Source organism: Carcharodon carcharias, assembly GCF_017639515.1.
Source record: "Carcharodon carcharias isolate sCarCar2 chromosome 29 unlocalized genomic scaffold, sCarCar2.pri SUPER_29_unloc_22, whole genome shotgun sequence".
In the NCBI taxonomy this organism is placed as follows: domain Eukaryota; kingdom Metazoa; phylum Chordata; class Chondrichthyes; order Lamniformes; family Lamnidae; genus Carcharodon; species Carcharodon carcharias.
The window spans coordinates 30,221-49,364 of NW_024470668.1; the positions used below are offsets into that span (position 1 = coordinate 30,221).

Genomic DNA, 19,144 nt, shown 5'->3' on the forward strand with positions numbered 1-19,144 from the left:
TCCTGAAGTAAGTTACCTGGAAATGCATTTAGACATCAGATACAGAGAGATGATGCATGGAGTCTTGATGTGCACTATATTTGCTCACATTAAAATCTTTCTATGTTTTTAGATGCAGCACAGGATCTCTCAATTACTTCTCTTGGTATGATTAACGCTACATCGATCAATATAATTGAGGGGAATTCTGCAGTGATAATCTGCTCTGTCGAGAGCTTCCCAGCTTCTAACCTGACGTGGCGACATCTTAATGTCCCAATGAACAGAACAAGTTCCAACAATGAGCTGTGGTTGGTGATTCCTCACGTTACATCCAGGGACACTGGAGACTATCAGTGTGTGGCAGAGAATGAACATGGAGCAGTGGAGGGATTCATAACCATCACTGTGGAATGTGAGTTAATGCAAACTTCAACATCACTCACACACACACACACACACACAGACTCACAAACACAGACACACAAACACACACACACAAACACTTGTGTAGACACACGTGTACAACAACAAGCATTCATGTGCAATCCCACATGTGCACAGGTGTTTACGCCTGTATGCTCACAGAGAGAAGGAAACACACAGAATCACACGTGTGCTTGCTCACACACACACAGACATGTGTCAGTTGTCTGTTCTCCCTGTACTGCACTGGAGTGTTGATCCAGATTCTGCTCTGAAACACTGACGACATCAACTGAACAAGACCCTGTATTGGACGAGCAGCTCCCTGCAAAGAGAATTGTAGGTTTATCACTCAATACCCCATTATTCTAAAGCAATTCCTCAACTGTCAAATCCCTGTGAACATCCTGATCATGTGAAAGGCATTTTCTTTTCTTCTAGCCCAACAGTGTCTCCTCTGGTAGAAGGCTGTAATTACAGCGCGACAGTTTACATATCCACATGCAGCAAGAGCTGAACAATACTCAGCTTGGGTTGAGAAATGAAAAGTAACGTTCACACCACACAAACACCAGGCTGTGAACATCTCCGACAAGAAAGAATCTAACCATTTCCCCTTGATATTCAATCACTTTACCATCGCTGAATCCCCCACGATCAACATCCTGGGGGATGTTGACCAAAAAACTAACTGGACCGGCCATAAATACTGTGCTTACAGGAGCAGGTCAGAGGCTGGGTATCATCTGGAGGTGAAAAACTCACCACCACCTCCTCAAGGGCAATTAAGGATGGATAATAAATGCTGGTCTAGATAGATACAGCCACTTCCCATGAATGTACAAAAGAAAAATGCTGGCAGTGACCATTAAAAAAGTTGACATAGGAACTTAAAACAGGAAAGAACTCTTGAAATGCACATGGACACCAAATAGAGAGAGATGTATCATGGAGTCTTGCTGTGCACTGTGTTTGCTCACAATGAAACCTTTATTTGTATTTAGATGCACCACAGAACCTATCAATTACTTCTCTTGATATGATTAACGCTTCATGGATCAATATAATTGAGGGGAATTCTGCAGTGATAATCTGCTCTGTCGAGAGCTTCCCAGCTTCTAACCTGACTTGGCGACACCTTAATGTCCCAATGAACAGAACAAGTTCCAACAATGAGCTGTGGTTGGTGATTCCTCATGTTACATCCAGGGACACTGGAGACTATCAATGTGTGGCAGAGAATGAACATGGAGCAGTGGAGGGGTTCATAACCATCACTGTGGAATGTGAGTTACTGCAAACTTCAACATCACACACACACACACACACACACACACACACACACACACACACACATACAGACACACACAAACACTCACACACACACACACACACACACGTGTGTAAGCATACACATGCATAATTATATACACATATTCATACACGTACAAACACATACACAGGAAAATACACACCCATCTCAAACACACACACATATTCAAGCCCAAACATCGACACACACATGCACATTCACTCACTCATGGACAGACGTACACACACAGACACGCGTGCATGCGCACACACAGATACATGTGTGCATACACACACAAGCAAACTCACCTGTGCAGAAACACAAACACACACACACACATACACACATGTGAGGTCCCTCTCCTCTCTCAGTGCTGCACTGGAGTCTCGGTGTCAGCTCCGATTCTGTGTTGAAGGAAGGTAAACTCCAGATCAACAAGACCCTGAATTGGATGAGCAACCTCCTGAGAAATGTAGATTTACCCGTCAGTGCTCCATCGATCAAATACAATTCATTGCCTGTCCAGCCCTTTGCGAAATCCTGAGGATGTGAAAGCAAGCTTCTTTCATTCTAGATGGACAACACCTCTACTGGTGGGAGAATGCAACTGCAGTGTGACAGTTTACATAGGCAGTGTCAATTATAAATGTGCCATAAGACCTTATCCTGAAGGAAGTTACCTGGAAATGCATTCAGACATCAGATACAGAGAGATGATGCATGGAGTCTTGCTGTGCACTATATTTGCTCACATTAAAATCTTTCTATGTTTTTAGATGCACCACAGGATCTCTCAATTACTTCACTTGGTATGATTAACGCTTCATCGATCAATATAATTGAGGGGAATTCTGCATTGATAATCTGCTCTGTCGAGAGCTTCCCAGCTTCTAACCTGACGTGGCGACATCTTAATGTCCCAATGAACAGAACAAGTTCCAACAATGAGCTGTGGTTGGTGATTCCTCACGTTACATCCAGGGACACTGGAGACTATCAGTGTGTGGCAGAGAATGAACATGGAGCAGTGGAGGGGTTATTGACCATCACTGTGGAATGTGAGTTAATGCAAACTTCAACATCTCTCTCACACACACACACACACACATACACACTCATGTGTAGGCACATACATGCACATTTACACACAGTCATACACTTGCAAAAACCTACACAGAAACATACACACACTCAACTCACACACACACTCTCGTACGTGCACACACATACCCATACACATGCACACACATTCACTCATGCACAGAAATATACACAAAGACACACGCACATTTGCGCCACACATACACACATGCACACACAGACACATGCATGCATACTCACACAAACACACTCACATGTGCAGAAACACAAACACAAACATAAACAGGCGTGAGGTCCCTCTCCTCTCTCAGTGCTGCACTGGAGTCTTGGTATCAGCTCCGATTCTGTGTTGAAGGAAGGTAAACTCCAGATCAACAAGACCCTGAACTGGATGAGCAACCTCCTTAACAGAGAACCGGAGATTTACCCCTCAGTGCTCCATCAATCAAATACAATTCATTGCCCGTCAATCCCTTGGCAAAATCCTGAGGATGTGAAAGTTTCTTTCATTCTAGGTGGACAGCACCTCTACTGCTGGGAGAATGTAACTGCAGTTTGACTGTTTACATAGGCAGTGCCCATTATAAATTTGACAGTGGAAGTTATATGGAGGGAAGGTACCTGGAAATGCATACAGACATCAGATACAGAGAGATGATGCATGGAGTCTTGCTGTGCACTGTGCTTGCTCACATTAAACACTTGATTTGTTCTTAGATGCACCACAGGATCTCTCATTTACTTCTCTTGAAATGATTAATGCTTCATCGATCAATAAAATTGAGGGGAATTCTGCAGTGATAATCTGCTCTGTCGAGAGCTTCCCAGCTTCTAACCTGACGTGGCGACATCTTAATGTCCCAATGAACAGAACAAGTTCCAACAATGAGCTGTGGTTGGTGATTCCTCACGTTACATCCAGGGACACTGGAGACTATCAGTGTGTGGCAGAGAATGAACATGGAGCAGTGGAGGGATTCATAACCATCACTGTGGAATGTGAGTGTACACAGACTTCAACATCTCTCACACACACTCACACATACAAAAACACTCATGTGTAGACACAAACATGCACGCTTACACACACACATACGTTCAAACACATACACAGAAACACACACAAACTCAACTCACACATACAATCATTCATGCGCACACGTAGACACACACATGCACACACACTCCCTCAAGCACAGACATACACACACAGACACACACACACACACGCGTCCACACATGCGCTGACAGACACGCGCATACACACAAATATAAACTCACTTGTGCAGAAGTACACACACACACACAAGTGTGAGCTCCCTCTCCTCTCTCAGTTCTGCACTTGTGTCTTGGTTTCAGCTCCGATTCTGTGTTGAAGGAAGGTAAACTCCAGATCAGCAAGACCCTGAATTGGATGAGCAACCTCCTGAACAGAGAATTGTAGATTTACCCCTCAGTGCTCCATCAATCAAATACAATTCAATGGCTTGCAATCCCTTGGGAGCATCTTGAGAGTGTTAAAGAATGTTTCTTTCATTCTAGATAGACAGCAACTCTACTGGTGGGAGAATGCAACTGCAGTGTGACAGTTTACATAGGAAGTGCCCATTATAAATGTGACAGTAATTTTTCATGAGGGAAGGTACCTGGAAATGCATTCCAACATCAGATACAGAGAGATGATGCATGGAGTCTTGCTGTGCACTATGCTTGCTCACATTAAAATCTTTATTTATTTTAGATGCACCACGGAATCTCTCAATTACTTCTCTTGATATGATTAACGCTTCATCGATCAATATAATTGAGGGGAATTCTGCAGTGATAATCTGCTCTGTCGAGAGCTTCCCAGCTTCTAACCTGACGTGGCGACATCTTAATGTCCCAATGAACAGAACAATTTCCAACAATGAGCTGTGGTTGGTGATTCCTCACGTTATATCCAGGGACACTGGAGACTATCAGTGTGTGGCAGAGAATGAAAATGGAGCAGTGGAGGGGTTCATAACCATCACTGTGGAACGTGAGTTACTGTAAACCTCAACATCACTCACACACACACACACACACTCTCACACACACACACACACACCTGTAGGCACACACATGCATAATTATACACACACAGTCATACACGTACAAACACATACACAGGAAAGTACACACCCATCTCAAACACACACACACATTCATGCTCACACATAGACACACACATGCACATACTCTCACTCAAGGACAGACGTAGACACACAGACACACGCGCAAGTGCATACACAGACACATATATGCATACACACACAAACACACTCACTTGTGCAGAAACACAAACAGACACATACACACGCGTGAGTTCCCTCTCCTCTCTCAGGGCTGCACTGGAGTCTCAGTATGAGTTCCGATTCTGTGTTGAAGGAAGGTAAACTCCAGATAAACAAGACCCTGAATTGGATGAGCAACCTCCTGAACAGAGAATTGTAGATTTACCCCTCAGAGCTCCATCAATCAAGTACAATTCATTGCCTGTAAATCCCTTGGCAAAATCCTGAGGATGTGAAAGTTTCTTTCATTCTAGGTGGACAGCACCTCTACTGGTGGGAGAATGTAACTGCAGTGTGACTGTTTACATAGGCAGTGCCCATTATAAATTTGACAGTGAAAGTTATATGGAGGGAAGGTACCTGGAAATGCATACAGACATCAGATACAGAGAGATGATGCATGGAGTCTTGCTGTGCACTTTGCTTGCTCACATTAAACACTTGATTTGTTTTTAGATGCACCACAGGATCTGTCATTTACTTCACTTGATATGATTAACGCTTCATCGATCAATATAATTGAGGGGAATTCTGCAGTGATAATCTGCTCTGTCGAGAGTTCCCCAGCTTCTAACCTGACGTGGCGACATCTTAATGTCCCAATGAACAGAACAACTTCCAATAATGAGCTGTGGTTGGTGATTCCTCACGTTACATCCAGGGACACTGGAAACTATCAGTGTGTGGCAGAGAATGAACATGGAGCAGTGGAGGGATTCATAACCATCACTGTGGAATGTGAGTTAACACAAACTTAAACATTACTCTCACATATACACACAAACTCACACACACACACACAACACACACACACACACACACACGTGCACACAAACAAGCATTCATGTGCAATCCCATATGTGCACAGGTGTGTATGCCTGCATGCTCACACACAGAAGGAAACATGAAGAATCACACGTGTGCTTGCTCACACACACACAGACATGTGTGAGTTGTCTGTTCTCCCTGTGCTGCACTGGAGTGTTGATCCAGATTCTGCTCTGAAACACTGACGACATCAGCTGAACAAGACCCTGTATTGGATGAGCAGCCGCCTGCTCAGAGAATTGTAGGTTTATCACTCAATAGCCCATTATTCTAAAGCAATTCCTCCACTGTCAAATCCCTGTAAACATCCTGATGATGTGAAAGACATTTTCTTCTCTTCTAGCCTGACAGTGTCTCCTCTGGTAGAAGGCTGTAATTACAGCGTGACAGTTTACATATCCACATGCAGCAAGAGCTGAACAACACTCAGCTTGGGCTGAGAAATGACAATTAATGCATCACAAGTAGCAGGCAGTGATCATCTCCAACAAGAGTGAATCTAACCATCTCCCCTTGATGTTCAGTGAGTTTACCATCATTGAATCCCCCACGATCAACATCCTGGGGGATGTTAACCTGAACACCTAACTGGACCGGCCATAAATACTGTGGCTACAGGAGCAGGTCAGAGGCTGGGAATTCTGTGGGGGTGAAAAACTCACCACCACCTCCTCAAAGGCAATTAGGGATGGGTAATAAATGCTGGTCTAGATAGATACATCCACTTCCCATGAATGTACAAAAAGAAAAACGCCGGCAGTGACCATTATAAAAGTTGACATAGGAACTTAAAACAGGAAAGAAACCTATAAATGCACATAGACACCAAATAGAGAGCGATGAAGCATTGAGTCTTGCTGTGCACTGTGTATGCTCACAATGAAACCTTTATTTGTATTTAGATGCACCACAGAATCTCACAATTACTTCTCTTGATATGATTAATGCTTCATGGATCAATATAATTGAGGGGAATTCTGCAGTGATAATCTGCTCTGTCGAGAGCTTCCCAGCTTCTAACCTGACGTGGCGACATCTTAATGTCCCAATGAACAGAACAAGTTCCAACAATGAGCTGTGGTTGGTGATTCCTCACGTTACATCCAGGGACACTGGAGACTATCAGTGTGTGGCAGAGAATGAACATGGAGCAGTGGAGGGGTTCATAACCATCACTGTGGAACATGAGTTACTGCAAACTTCAACATCACTCACACACACACACACACACACACGTGTAGGCACACAAATGCACACTTATACACACACAGTCATACACGTGCAAACACATACAGAGGAATATAAAGACGTAACTCACACACACACACACATTCATGACCACACATAGACACACACATGCACATTCACTCACTCATGGACAGACGTAGATACACAGACACACACGCATGTGCACACGCAGATACATGTGTGCATACACACACAAGCACACTCACTTGTGCACAAACACAAACACACACACACTCACACACATACACAAATGTGAGTTCCCCCTCCTCTCTCAGGGTGCACTCGAGTCTCGGTATCAGCTCCGATTCTGTGTTGAAGGAAGGTAAACTCCAGATCAACAAGACCCTGAGTTGGATGAGCAACCTCCTGAACAGAGAATTGTAGATTTACGCCTCGGTGCTCCATCGATCAAATAGAAATCATTGCCTGTCAAGCCCTTGGCGAAATCCTGAGGATGTGAAAGCAAGATTTTTTCATTCTAGATGGACAACACCTCTACTGGTGGGAGAATGCAACTGCAGTGTGACAGTTTACATAGGCAGTGTCCATTATAAAAGTGGCATAAGACCTTATCTTGAGGGAAGTTACCTGAAAATGCATTCAGACATCAGATACAGAGAGATGATGCATGGAGTCTTGCTGTGCACTATGTTTGCTCACATTAAAATCTTTATATGTTTTTAGATGCACCACGGAATCTCTCAATCAATTCTCTTGATATGATTAACGCTTCATCGATCAATATATTTGAGGGGAATTCTACAGTAATAATCTGCTCTGTCGAGAGCTTCCCAGCTTCTAAACTGACGTGGCAACATCTTAATGTCCCAATGAATAGAACAAGTTCCAACAATGAGCTGTGGTTGGTGATTCCTCACGTTACATCCAGGGACACTGGAGACTATCAGTGTGTGGCAGAGAATGAACATGGAGCAGTGGAGGGGTTCATAACCATCACTGTGGAATGTGAGTGTACACAGATTTCAACATCACTCACACAAACATAAACACACAACATGCGCACACAACACGCGCGCACACACATACACGTGCCCACAAACAAGCATTCATGTACAACCCCACATGTGCACACGTGTGCACACCGGCATGCTCACACACAGAAGCATACATACACAGATTCACACTGGTGCTTGCTTGCTCACACACAGACATCTGTGATAAAAGTGATAATAATTCTTCTGACATGTGGAACGTGAGTTAATGCAAACTTCAACATCACTCACACACACAAACTCAAACACACACACAAACACACTCATGTGTAGACACATACACGCACACTTACACACACAGTGGTACACGTTCAAACACATACACAGAAATAAACACACACTCAACTCACACACATACTCACATGTGCACACACATAGACATACACATGCACACACACTCACTCATGCACAGATGTATACAAACAGGCACAGGCACACATGCGCAAACACATACACACACACACACAAACATACTCACTTGTGCAGAAACACAAACACACAAACACATGCACATGTGTGAGTTCCCTGTCCTCTCTCAGTGCTGCACTGGAGTCTCGGTATCAGCTTCGATACTGTGTTGGAGGAAGGTAAACTCCAGATCAGCAAGACCCTGAATAGGATGAACAACCTCCTGCACAGAGACTTGTAGATTTACCCCTCAGAGCTCCATCGATCAAATACAATCATTGCCCGTCAAGCCCTTGGGGACATCCTGAGGATGTGAAAGGAAGTTCCTTTCATTCTAGGTGGACAGCGCCTCTACTGGTGGGAGAATGTAACTGCAGTTTGACTGTTTACATAGGCAGTGCCCATTATAAATTTGACAGTGGAAGTTATATGAAGGGAAGGTACCTGGAAATGCATACAGACATCAGATACAAAGTGATGATGCATGGAGTCTTGCTGTAAACTGTGCTTGCTCACATTAAACACTTGATTTGTTCTTAGATGCTCCACAGAATCTCTCATTTACTTCGCTTGATATGATTAATGCTTCATCGATCAATATAATTGAGGGGAATTCTACAGTGATAATCTGCTCTGTCGAGAGCTTCCCAGCTTCTAACCTGACGTGGCGACATCTTAATGTCCCAATGAACAGAACAAGTTCCAACAATGAGCTGTGGTTGGTGATTCCTCACGTTACATCCAGGGACACTGGAGACTATCAGTGTGTGGCAGAGAATGAACATGGAGCAGTGGAGGGGTTCATAACCATCACTGTGGAACGTGAGTGTGGAGATACATTTGTTTGTTTGTTGTCACCGTGGTCTCTGTGGAGCCATTGGGATCGTATTGTTTTTAATCCAGTTTTCTTCAATCCTCGCTCAGTCCACATTATCCAAACATCCAATTTTTCCTCTCCCTTTCTGTTTTTGCTCTCAGTTTCTCCTTCAATGGTTGTCAGGACAAGGCTGTCAGGTCTTCGTTTCCAATCTCCGTACTTGACGACCTTTCTATCTCTAACTGTCCTGAACAACCCTTTTAATCGCTGAACTTCTCATTCTTTAATTGATAAATATTATATATAAATTTTACATGGATTACTTTGAAATACAACACTTGTATTCATAAATTGCTTAGAAATTACTATACATTCAACAGCCAATGAAGCATTATCGAAGTGAGCTCACTGTTGTAATGTAGGAAACACAGGTACTGATTTGTGCACAGCAAGATCCTGCAAACCACCGTGTGATAATGACCTGATAGTCGATTATTTCAGTGAGGTTGGTTGTTACATGTGTAGAGACTACATACACTTTAGGGAGGGAAGCATGTCTCGATGTGGATGTGACTCCAGTCTCAGCCACCAACATGGTTAAGTCTTACCTGCCCTCTGAACTGCTCTCCCAGTTTGGGACACACTAGTGGTTCAGGAGGAAGACCCCCCACCACCATCTCAAGGGGAAACTAGGGATGGAAAATAAATGTCAGCATTGCCCGAGAATGAGTATTTAAACACTGAGTGAGTTATTGCTTCTCGAGATACATCGCAGCATCATTCTAAGCCTGTAGTGCAGTAATTAATGGCTGTTTTTACAGGTAGAGACTCCAGTAAATGGACAGTAGGATTGCTCACGGCTGGGATCATGTTGAGTGTTTTCCTGGCTGGAATCATCATCTTCATCTGCGTGAGAAAGTAAGCGTGAAGATTTAACTTGATTTTAATATAAACATTTGCTTCAATGTTCTTTCCTTAAGTCGGTGATTGTTTCCCTTGGGATCAGCACCAGGTCCCTCTCTGTAAGTGGTCCCTGTGTCCACTATGATCCGGAGAGAACCTTTCATTGTCCTGTATCCAGGTAAACGATCACGAGACCCAGAGATTCCTCACTCTGCACGATTACTCCTGGATAAATATTTGCTTCAATGTTCTTTCCTGAAGTCGGTGATTGTTTCCCTTGTGTTAAGTGCCAGACACCTCTCCGTAACTGGTCTCTTTGTCCCTTATGATCCAGAGAGTGTTTTTCATTGCCCGTTATCCAGATGAATAATAATCAGTTGCTGTGATCTGGAAGGTGCTGCCTGAAAGGGCGGTGGAAGCAGATTCAATAGGAACTTTCAAAAGGGTAAATGAATAAATATTTGAAGGGGGTCATTTGAAGGGCTATGGGGGGAAGAGCAGGTGTGGAAGGGGGTCAAAGATATGGCGTGTTATTATATTGATATTATACCTTAGGCTTATTTATTGTACCAGACACAAAGCACCAATCACTCGCAGGGATTGGGTGAGAATGTTATGGGCTCGTTAATCAAGACTCAGCACGAGAACAGTTATACATACAGATAAAACTTGGAGGCATCAGAGCTGTGAGTGTGTGTTCTGCTCAAAGCAAAAGTCAAACTAACACTGGGTCACATGACACACTTCCATTATAGTGATGTCACGCTGATATCCCTTATTGGAACTAGAGACAGTCCAGTCGTTGGTGTAAGGTTACAGTGGGCTCTGTGTCTATGCTGCACTGACTCTCTGCTATATGATAACCACAGTGTGATATTGTGTTATTGCAGGAGAAAGACAGCGATGGAGGAGAGAGTTTCAGGGACCAGTGACATTGCATTGACCCCCAGGTCACTCTCTGTGAAGCACCAGGTACAGGAGCTGTTTACACTCACTCCAAAGCTTCAACCTCAGTGTGTAGACAACACGTGTCCCAGATTCCCAGCCCAGTTACCCACAGATATCTCCCTGTGAAGTCAGCAATGGCTCAGTAGGTAGAACTGTCTCTCGCTCCCTCACCCTCTCTCCCTCCATCACTCGCTCTTTGACCAGAAACCTGAACACAATAATGACAAGGCACCTGATGTCAGTACTGAGGGAGTGCTGCACTGTCATAGGGTCTGTGCTGAGGGAGTGCTGCACTGTTGGAGGGTCAGTACTGAGGGTGTGTTGGACTGTTGGAGGGTCAGTACTGAGGGAGTGTTGGACTGTCGGAGTGTCAGTACTAAGGAGTGCTGCGCTGTCAGAGTTTCAGTACTGAGGGAGTGCTGCACTGTCAGAGGGTCAGTACTGAGGGAGTGCTGCGCTGTCAGAGGGTCAGTACTGAGGGAGTGCTGCGCTGTCATAGGGTCAGTACTGAGGGAGTGCTGGACTGTCCGAGGGTCAGTACTGAGGGAGTGCTGCACTGTCGGAGGGTCAGTACTGAGGGAGTGTTGCACTGTCACAGGGTCAGTACTGAGGGAATGCTGCACTGTCAGAGGGTCAGTACTGAGGGAGTGCTGGACTGTCGGAGGGTCAGTTATGAGGGACTGCTGCGCTGTCGGAGGGTCAGTACTGAGGGCAGTACATGAGGGAGTGCTGCACTGTCGAAGAGTCCATTTTCAAGGGGTGCTGCCCTCTCGAAGGGGCAGTTCCGAGGGAGTTCTGCACTGTTAGGAGTCAGCACTGAGAGAACATTGCGGTGTTCAAGGTGCCTCTTTCAGAACAGTTGTATAATGCTGACTATGTTTAACCTCTTATCTAGTCCCATGGCCACATTTCCAACACTATAGCAGTGGCGCCCTTCAATAAAATTCCTTCATTGGCGTGAGGTTCTTTGTGTGTCTGTGTTTGTGAATAATGGGGCACAAATCTCATGATTGGGATGGTAACATAGGACTTCAAGACTCAGGTCTGCGATAGCGAGAGAGATTAAATGATAAATAGAGAAAGCAAGAGAGAGAGAGAGAAAGAGAGACAGAGAAAGAGAGTGAAAAAAAGGGTTAAACCCATTGAGACACGACTGACACTAATGAGGCTGCACAATAATTTAACCCTATCAGTGCCAGTAAATGATGTGAGGATGTCTTCTGTTTCCATTTCTCTGTAGGGTAAACAGAACGTGCTGATTACTGAGCCCCGGGACACAACCAGAGATACAGCTAGCGAGAGGGAGTCCCCAGCTCCCCGGGATCTCTCTGAAGGTCCAGTGGGAGGCGATGCTGGACATGGGAAGCCCCGACAAACCAGACGAGCTTCTCGACGCCAACATCAACTTTTCAAAGCTGCCCAGCGGTGACAGGACTGTGCACAGGAACGAGGACACGGAATACGCACAGATCAGGTTCCAGAAAAACTGAGTGTGAAACAGGGACCGAGGCTGTGGGGTGTGTGCAGCCAACATGGCCAAATAGTAATGAACAGAAATATGATGTTGCTCAACTTTTTTGATTGGTTCTGAGTGAGCATTCTGAATGCTGCACCTTTTTCCATGCTGTAAAAGATTGTGAGAAGCTTATGAATTATGCATAATTTTACATCTGTTAATACAAGGTGAGGTGAGAGTGAATGCCCTCAACATTAAGGCATCATTTGACCGAGTGTGGCATCTAGGATCCCTAACAAAACAGGAGTCAATGTGAATCAGGGGTGGTACGAAAGTATAATAATTTACATAATAATTTTCTGGTTTGTTGCAAACTAGGTTTCTGGATGTGAGTGGAGATGGGTCTGTCTGTGTGGTTTAATTACACCTGGAGTCAGGTAGACTTCAAGCTTGACATTATCAAAAGAAGCTAGATGTAGAAATGTACGTGAAATGCTAATGAGTGAACATGAAGGCTGCCTTAACATGTAAGGTGTGAAGGGGTTGTTTAGATTTCAAAAGGATGTTGGTCTGTTTAGGACAAGCCCAATAAGCAAAGCTAAGGAGTTTTTTTTTTTTAATTTTACCCAAACGTCATTGACAATATTGGCAACATGAAAGTTTATATTATGGGAAAGGTACAGTTCCAAAGAATTTACACATCAAAGAGAGAGAAACATTTATAAAGGAGAATGAAAGGCTATGTTGGGGGCCATGTAAGATCTAACAGGAGTGTGTGAAACAGGTTTGAAGAAGTCTCCAGGCATTTGTGCATAAGTTTGTTATGTTCAGTAAATAAAGTTGGAGAAATCCGTTTAGAATTCCACTGTCAAGTGTGTGCTGTGTTAACTCGCTGGTTTTGTTTCTAATCTAAAATCTTATTTTGGACTGTTGCCTTAAACGGGCTCTGTAACTGGGAGTCAGGTTAATTAGGAATTTTAGAATTTATTTTAGCTGTAACTAACTGTGGTATTATGTCTGTGCTTGAAATCTTTTATTTTGTTAATAAATATCTTAATCGAATTTTTAAAATCTCTAAAGGTTGTGGTCAACTCATTACTCCTGAATTCAGTGCACGCATCTTGTAATAAATACAAATTGCAAAACTATTGTGATAGCGTGACCAATTTTCCCTTGTGGATTTGGAGCACCAAGAACACATCATCTGCCATGTCATGTCACAGGGAAAACTCTCCACTCGTTGGATTCATACCAAGTACAAAGGAAGGTGGTTGTGGTTGTTGGAGGTCAGTCATCTCAGTTCCAGGACATCACTGCAGGAGTTGCTCAGTGTAGTGTCCTAGGCCCAACCATCTTCAGCGGCTTCATCAATGACATTCATTCTATCAGATGGTCAGAATTATGGATGTTCGCTGATGATTGCACAACGTTCAACATCATTCATGACTCATCAGATGCTGAAGCAGTCCATGTCCAAATGCAGCAAGACCTGGACAATATCCAGGCTTGGCCTGACAAGTGGCAAGTAACATTCATGCCACACAAGTGCCAGGCACTGACCATCTCCAACCAGAGAGAAGATATCCATCTCCCCTTAACGTCCAATGGCATCAACATTGCTGAATCCCCCACTATCAACACTCTGGGAGTTAACATTGACCAGAAACTGAACTGGTCTAGCCATATAAACACTGTGACTACAAGAGCAGGCCAGAGGCTGGGAATCCTGTGGTGAGTAACTCACCTCCTGACTCCCCAAAGCCTGTCCACCAACCTCAAGGCACAGGTCAGGAGTGTGATGGAATACTCTCCACTTGCCTAGGTGAGTACAGCTCCAACAACACTCAAGAAGCTCGACACCGTCCAGGACAAAGCAGCCCCGCTTGATTTGCACCCCATCCACAAACATTCTCTCCCTCCACAACTGACGCACAGTGGCAGCTGTGTGTGTACCATCTACAAGATGCAACGCAGGGAGTCACCAAGCCTCCTTAGACAGCACCTTCCAAACACATGAACACTACCATCTAGAAGGACAAGGGCAGCAGACACATGGGAACACCACCACCTGGAAGTTCCCCTCCAAGTCACTCACCATCCTGACTTGTAAATATATCACCATTCCTTCACTGTCACTGGGTCAGAATCCTGCAACACCCTCCCAAACAGTTCTGTGGGTGCACATACACCATATGGACTGCAGCAGCTCAAGAAGGCAGCTCACCACCATATTCTCAAGGACAATTAGGGATGGGCAATAAATTCTGGCCTAGCCAGTGACAGTGAATGAATAAAAAAAATAAGCAATTAAAATGCTCTGACATTCCTGTACATTTTATCAAATTAAATACGTACTCTAGTGAATAATTCCATTCTCCAAGGCACTACTTCCTGTTGTCACATGCCCTTCTGATTATTTAAATTCCTGTATCATTGGTAATGGAACATTCCCATGTAAACATGTCACACTGTAATTACAGCCTCCTGCCAGTGGTTGTGCTCTAGTGTCCTAGTTTTGCTTCTCAGAGACTGGAGGAGCTGTATACTTTGTGTTTACAATATGAGTAACACTCAGGGGTGACCAAGGGGATTCTTTTGGCCAAGTTTACGATGTTGTTAAGATACAATGGCCCCATGGGATTTTTCCTACTGCCTTTACAAGGTTGAATTGAAGAGATTTTTGAAGTGTCTGGCACAGTTTTATTAAGGTCCCCTCACACCCAATCTGGAGTCACTGGGTTCAGTCCTGGACCCCGCACCTCAGGGAAGATATATTGTCCTCGGAGGGGGTGCTGTGCAGAGTCACCAGAACGATCCCGGGGCTGAAAGGGTTAAATCCCGAGGACAGGTTGCACAGACCAGGCTTGTGTTCCCTCGAGTCTCGAAGATTAAGGAGTGATCATATCGAGGGGTTTAAGATGAGCCGTCTCTGTGACCTTCTTCAACCCTGTTGGTCAGCAATGACAACATGAGTTGATGTTAGCCTGATATGTAGTGCATGGAGGGATATTACTCTCCACGGTGTGTGTGCATCACAGTGCTCATTCACATGTGTTCCATGTGCACCTACATCAGCTGTGTAGACATACAAGCCTCAATGCTGCATCCAGGGAATGTGCCATGTCTCACACCTGAGCTGCAGCACAACCCTTCCCTTGCAGCTCTGTGTGCTCGAGACCTATTTTGTTCTTTTTTCCTGCCGTCTCTGTGTCCCCCGACCCGGGAGTGAAAATCTGGCCTTAACTTCCACTTTCTAGTGTCTGAGACAAGAGGCAATGAGTGAGTGGGCTGACGGACAGGATTAATGCTGTTAATCTGTGTTTGAGGGGCTGTGAATTCTCGGGGGACTAGTTACTCTCTGAGCTGCAGCTTCCAAATCCTTATTTGATGCCGTGCATGTGGGGTTGGAAGATTTTTTTTAAAACCACAGGCAGTTCACAGAAACCCACAGGAAACCCACAGAGAGACAGTCACTGGGAAACACACTCACTCCTTGTGGTTTCACCTTTTAACCACATCCTGTCTGTGTGGCTTAAATGTTAAACACACCGGCCACACTCAGGGAGCTATCACTCTGTGAAGCGCTTGCTCTCTCTCTCACAAACACACACACAGACACACACACACATACACACATACTCACATACACAGACACACATACACACGCTCACAAACTTACAGACAGACACACACATAAACACATACTCACACACACAGACACACACACACACACACACACGGACACACACAGACACACACAGACACACACACACACTCTCAGTCACACACTCACGGACATGCACACACACATACACAAACACACATACACACGATCACACACTTACAGACAGACACAAACACACTCACATTCTCACACACACACACTCACTCACGCACACACAAACACACACACAAAGACAATATCCTGACAGCAAACTGTAATTAAGAATTTCCTACAACTTAACTAACACACCAAAGATGTATTGAACTGTCTAAAAGTGACCTGTTTTGCAAAGAAATACAAGATTGTACACAGATCAAAAATGGCTGACACAAGTCATCTGATTGCTGATACTGTGAAGTTGATCACTTCTCTGGAATGGTTCAAATGAATTGCACGTCAGACCTGTTGCATGGAAGTTCACACCTGGGGTGTGTCAGGATCCACTTCAAACAGGGACACTCTTAAAAGGAAGGCATTAAAATGCAAAGTGCTGGACTTTGATCAGCTGTAGTTCTATCAAAACAGTGGGAACTGCTCACCAAGCGGATAATCATCAGCCATTCAAAACTCCCTGTGGAGGATGCAATACCCCCATCTCCTGTTGATTTATATCTTGAAATGCATCAAATGTTTTGGAGATGCAAAGATAAAAAATGTGAATACTTGGCCTTTAACAATGAATGCAAAACATGCTGATTGAATTCCCTTCAGGAATATACAGACAGGAGTTTAACAAATGGTTCTGCCAAGCAGACATAACAGAAAGGAAGAGGAAAAAGAAATATGGCAGTCTTCCACAAACACTGCTGGAAAAGAGAAGAAATGATTTCTCCCTCTCTCTCTCTCTCTCTCTCTCTCCCTCTCTCTCTCTCTCTCTCTGTCTGAAGCTAACAGAGTGTCTTCAACAACGTGCAAGTCTGAGCCAGATGAAATACAGGAATCTACAGAAAACCAACTAATTTAAAACAGCTTCAAACTTCACAGACTACGCTGCAGTACAAGTAAACGACTCTTTTAATTTTTTATTGGACTCTATAATTAGTTTACCTCTGATATCTGTGTGTGTGTTTATGTGTGTGCCTGTGTGTCTGTTTGTGTGTGTGTGTGTATGTGTGTGTGCCTGCCTGTGTGTGTGTGTGGTGTGTGTCTGTGTGTGTGTGTGTGTGTCTGTGTGTCTGTTTGTGTGTGTGTGCCTGTCTGTGTGTGTGTGTGGTGTGTGTCTGTGTGAGCATGTGTCTGTGTGTTTGCATTTGTCTGTGTGTGCGTGTGAGCCTCTCTGTGTGTGTGTGTCTGTGTGTGTGTGTCTGTGCACCTGTCTGTGTGAGTGTGTGGTGTGTGTCTGTGTGAGCGAGTCTGTGTGTGTGCATTTGTCTGTGTGTGCGTGTGAGCCTGTCTGTGCGTGTGTGTCTGTGTGTGTGTCTGTGCACCTGTCTGTGTGAGTGTGTGTATGCAAACTTGATCACTTCTCTGCAAAGCTTCAAATGAATTGCACTACAGACATGTTGCATGAAAGTTCTCACTGAGGTGTGTCAGGGTCCACTTGAAACAGGGGCTCCCTTAAAAATGCAAAGCGCTGGACTCTGATCACTGTAGGTCTATCAAGTTAATGGGACCTGCTCACCATGCAGATATTCATCAACTATTCAAAGCCCCTTGTGGAGGATGAAATGCCTCCATCTCCTATTGATTTATATCTTGTAATGCATCAAATGTTTCAGAGATGCAAAGATCAAAAATGGGATTGCTTGGTCTGCAACAATGAATGCAAGACATGCTGATCGAATTCCCTTTTGGGAATATACAGACAGGAGTTTAACAACAGGTTCGGTCAAGCAGATTTAAGAGAAAGTAGGAGGAAAAAGAAAGATGGCAGTCATCCAAAAACACTGCTGGAAAAGAGCAGAAATTCTCTCTCTCTCTCTCTCTTTCTGAAGCTAACAGAGCATCTTCAACAAAGTGCAAATCTGAATCAAATCACCACAAGGATGCCACAGGAAACCAATTAACTTTGAACAGCTGCAACCTTCAACAATCTACACCTCAAAGACAAACAAAGGTGTTAACCATATATTCTTTGAAATTTTTATTGGACTCTAACTTTTTAATTATGACATGTCTGTGTGTGTGTGTGTGTGTGTGTGTGTCTGTGTGAGTGTGTCTGCGTATCTGTGTGAACGTGTGTGAAAGTGTGTGTGTCAGTGTGTGTGTGTGTGTGTGTACCTGTGTGTGTGTGTGTGTGTGTGTGTGTACCTGTGTGTGTGTGTATCTGTGTGTGTATCTGTGTGTGTGTGTATTGTCGCATCTTTATTATGAATGTTATTTAAAAATAGTGATCACACAAGCCTGGTTTCTAAAGAAATGAACCTGCAAAAAATTTACAGTAAAGTGAAACGTACAGGAATAATCTATTTTGAGCTGATGATATATAATTATACATGAGGCATGTTGCTAATTTCAAACATCATCTGAAATATGGCAGGTCTGACAGAGCAGCATTCCCTTAGCGCTCACCCTCCGACAGTGCAGCACTCCCTCATCACTGACCCTCTGACAGTGCAGCACTCCCTCAGCGCTCACCCTCCGCCAGTGCAGCACTCCCTCAGCACTGAGCCTCCGACAGTGCAGCACTCCCTCAGCGCTCACCCTCCGACAGTGCAGCACTC

At 44.3% G+C, this 19,144-nt stretch overlaps 1 protein-coding gene across 1 annotated transcript in view; it reads left to right on the forward strand.

Moving 5' to 3' along the window:
• LOC121274063 (hemicentin-2-like) overlaps window positions 1-19,144 on the forward strand; it is a 70,493-nt gene that overhangs the window by 17,030 nt on the left and 34,319 nt on the right. Inside the window, exons 10-17 of the mRNA XM_041181201.1 lie at window positions 113-394; window positions 3,536-3,817; window positions 4,560-4,841; window positions 5,593-5,874; window positions 7,897-8,178; window positions 9,174-9,455; window positions 10,272-10,368; window positions 11,244-11,325. Coding sequence (XP_041037135.1) covers window positions 113-394; window positions 3,536-3,817; window positions 4,560-4,841; window positions 5,593-5,874; window positions 7,897-8,178; window positions 9,174-9,455; window positions 10,272-10,368; window positions 11,244-11,325 — 1,871 coding nt within the window. The remainder of the gene's footprint in view (window positions 1-112; window positions 395-3,535; window positions 3,818-4,559; window positions 4,842-5,592; window positions 5,875-7,896; window positions 8,179-9,173; window positions 9,456-10,271; window positions 10,369-11,243; window positions 11,326-19,144) is intronic.